Genomic DNA, 3173 nt, shown 5'->3' with positions numbered 1-3173 from the left:
ACCCTTCACATTGCACAAAGTAATAAATAAATACATAAATAAATAGTCTCAATAGAATAAAAATGAGAATAATCACAGAAGGACAAATGGGGGCTGCACATTTCAGGAATTAGGTAATTAACAATTAATCTGACTCCACAGGAGAAAATGAAATTCTTCCAGTCCCAGACTATGTGAGAGACATCCAAGAAACTTAGGACATCTGCTGTTACTGACGTTCCGAGGCTCCAGGGAGGGAGTTGAGCTTCGGACTTCAGACGTTAGGGCTCTGTGTGTTCTTACAATTCAGAGAGTCTCTAATGGCAGACAGATATTCCTTCAGTTTCAGCCAGAAATCACCCAAGTTATCCTTCTCAATAAGGATTGGCTCTTCCTGTGAAGAAACCAAGAAGGTGGCATTAGATGGAGCCAGGTTGGAAGGTGGATGACAGGCTGGGGTCAGGTCATAGCTGAGGCCATCACCTGCAGGGACATCTAGGGGGCAACTTACCGTGGTCATGGTTGTGGGCAGGATTGGCTGGATTTCCTGTGGGAAGAGACAGAAGCAGACAGTCAGAGACTTGCCTGGAAAAGAAGCAGGACCTGCTACCCTCCTCCCCAGAGGCAGGGCAGGGCCAAGGCAGGGATGACAAAACCCTTGACAGCTTCACATACCTTAAGATTTTTCGTGATTTTCGAATCCTCTCCAAGGGAATTTGTGGCAAATGTCAGGAATTTTTCCAGGTTTGGCCGCCAGAGGCTTGTTTTCTAAGGGGACAAAGAATTCATGTAAGTGGGGAAAGGTTGGAGAGTGTCCTTCCCATGGCTGGGCTGAAGTCATCCCCACAGTTTTCCAAGCGTGCTTTCAGGGACATCCCTGGACAATCCCCTCCTTGTCCCCTTCTTGCCCCAGGTGGGTCCCTGAACTGCTCTGAAGGGCACAGGCCTAGAGGTGAGTGCACACCCCAGGCAAGCCTTATGTCACCCACATCCCGAGCCCCTGGCTCCTGTGAGCTGCATGAAGGGCCTGGGTGGATCTTCTGCACTTGGGGAGAAAAAATTTCCCAAAACAGGCTCTAAAAAGGCAAAGGGTTGGCCAAGGAAAATATTTGCAGCAAGAGGCCTTGACTGAATTAAGGGCTCCTAGAAATCAGGAAGACAGTCACAGAGGCCCCAGCATGGAAACGGGTGCAGTGTGTGAACTGTGAGTGCCTAAGAGAGGGGGAATACAAATGGCCAGTAAACTCAGGACAGATTCCACCTCTTGTTTTACCCAAATAATGCCATGCAAGCAAAAGTGAGATAACCACTTTAGGAAAAATAGCTATAAATGATGATAACTTGGGCTGATCAGAGTTGAAAATACGACAATTATTCAAGGAAAAGGAGGGAAGCAAACATGATCCTGAGGGAAATTTTAGTCTGCCAGCCCAGAGGATGCTCCACCGAAAACTGAGCTTAAAACCTGTGATATTGTTCACCTAGAACTGCCTTTTCATTTTGTAATTTAAAAAAAAATCATTTTCATTATTATAGCCATGACAGGGGAAATGTATTGAGCAGCTGCTAAGCACCAGACGCTGGTCTGGGAACTTGACACACAGTGTGCATTTAATCCTCACAACAACCCCACTGAGACAGGTGCTGTTAACCCTATTTACAGATGAAAACACCGAAGCTAGTCAAGGTGAAGTGACATGCCTGAGGTCACCCAGGCAGGAGGTGAATGGGGACCCACCCAAGTGCACCCATGTGTGGGGCTGAACTCTTACCATCAGCCTCCTCTTTTCGTTTGAGTTCAAGAAGTCCTGTAGGGGCAGAGGGAGAGAGCCCATGAGTCCTGTTGGCCTGAGGCACCTGCCAGCCCTTCCCTGCCCCTTGCCAACCTTATCCCAGCTACTCACTTCTGAAGCCACAGGTAGCTTGTCTCGCTCATTTATAATTTCCCGGATCAGGCTGAGTACATAGCATTGTTGGGTTCCTGGTGTCTTGACCGGTGCCCCTTGTGCCTGAGGGGTGGGGAGTGCGAGCAGGAACAGGAGCCGATGCAGGATGGGCAGGCTGCGCATGTTTGGGCTGGCAGGATGGATTCTGTCTTGTCCGGGTCTTTCGTGGCATTATGAAGTGTCTGAGACAGCCGCCGTCTTTTATGCAGCAGGCCCGTGCCGCGGGCGAGCGGGGGTGTGGCGGGCGGGCTTCAGAAGAATCTTTATCTGACATGGAACCTCCGTAGCAAACCACAGACTTATTCATCACTTTTTAGTACTCAAAATCAGTGAAACTTGGAAAAAAAAAAAATTACTTACAGGGTATCTCCTCATCTTGCCAAGGAGGCTAAGAGACAGGCAGGTCACTGGGCAGAGTGGGGACAGGTAAAAGGACCTGTCTGACAGGGGAGCGGCCCCCTGACTCTGAGCTCCCTTGAGCCTCCTGCCCAGTGGGACCTGGTCCTGCCATCCCCTGGACAGCCCTGACCCTCTGCTGCCCGCCCCACCTGGCACTGCCTGGTTCTGCATGGGTGGCCAGGTGAAGGCCCAGTGGAACAGGCAAGAGTTTGTCTGGCAGCCGGTCACATGGCTAACCATCCACCTGTGGGCTCGTCCACTGAGTGCACATCTCTTGATACCCACTCCTAGCACTGAATTACTGGTGTTAAAGCCCCCAGTGGTTTGCCTCCCAGGCTTTGGGCAGCTTCTCCTCTACACTCTCTGTTCCTGGTGGGTGGCAGATGGAGCTCAGGCACCAGACGCCCATTCTCTTATTGATGTGATAATAGCACAGCCCAACTCTGCCCTGTGCTGTGGGATGTTAGCCCCTGGTGGAGGCCTGGCTGCAGGCCCTGGGCAGTCCCTCTGGTAGCACAGAGGAGCTGGGCTCAGGGGCCCATTGATGGGGGCCCTTGAGGAAGATGTCACTGGGAAGTAGGAGGAGGGGGCTGGCCTGGGTAGGTTTAGGTGGTGGGATTGACAAGGTCTGAAGGGCGAGGGAAAGGAAGAGAGGTTTCATGCTGGGCCTCTGGTGATGCGGTCCAGTGACCAAAGGAGAGAGTTGTGTCTCAGGGGTCTGGATCCCAGTCTGTGCTGAAGTGTGATTTGGCAGATGCAGGCCAGAAGGAAGGGTTTGCTGAACAGGGCAGAGGGCAGGGATAGACCACGGGAGAGTCCACAAAGAATCAGAGAAGCAGCAGCCAGATG

The 3173-nt window shown here is 51.5% G+C and overlaps 1 protein-coding gene across 1 annotated transcript; it reads right to left on the bottom strand.

The window, feature by feature from the left end:
* Positions 1-253: 253 nt before the first annotated feature.
* LOC114892128 (interleukin-3-like) lies at positions 254-2048 on the bottom strand. Its single transcript, XM_029216813.1, has 4 exons — positions 1884-2048; positions 655-747; positions 491-526; positions 254-373 (listed from the first exon to the last, which is right to left on the bottom strand). Exons 1-4 carry the CDS (start codon positions 2046-2048, stop codon positions 254-256), a joined length of 414 nt encoding a protein of 137 aa, XP_029072646.1.
* Between the last annotated feature and the right edge of the window lie 1125 nt (positions 2049-3173).

Source organism: Monodon monoceros, unplaced genomic scaffold (genome assembly GCF_005190385.1).
Source record: "Monodon monoceros isolate NGI ecotype Baffin Bay Population unplaced genomic scaffold, NGI_Narwhal_1 Super_Scaffold_12, whole genome shotgun sequence".
Lineage (NCBI taxonomy): Eukaryota > Metazoa > Chordata > Mammalia > Artiodactyla > Monodontidae > Monodon > Monodon monoceros.
Note: the sequence above shows the minus strand (reverse complement) of the source record. Positions and strands in the feature narration are given on the sequence as shown.

Excerpts from the sequence above, each read along its gene's own strand:
- LOC114892128 (XM_029216813.1), bottom strand. The coding sequence starts at position 2,048 with ATGCGCAGCCTGCCCATCCTGCATCGGCTCCTGTTCCTGCTCGCACTC. Across the intron at positions 527-654 it reads AAATCACGAAAAATCTTAAG|GAAATCCAGCCAATCCTGCC; the intron begins GTATGTGAAGCT and ends CTCTTCCCACAG. Across the intron at positions 374-490 it reads TGCCCACAACCATGACCACG|GAAGAGCCAATCCTTATTGA; the intron begins GTAAGTTGCCCC and ends GTTTCTTCACAG.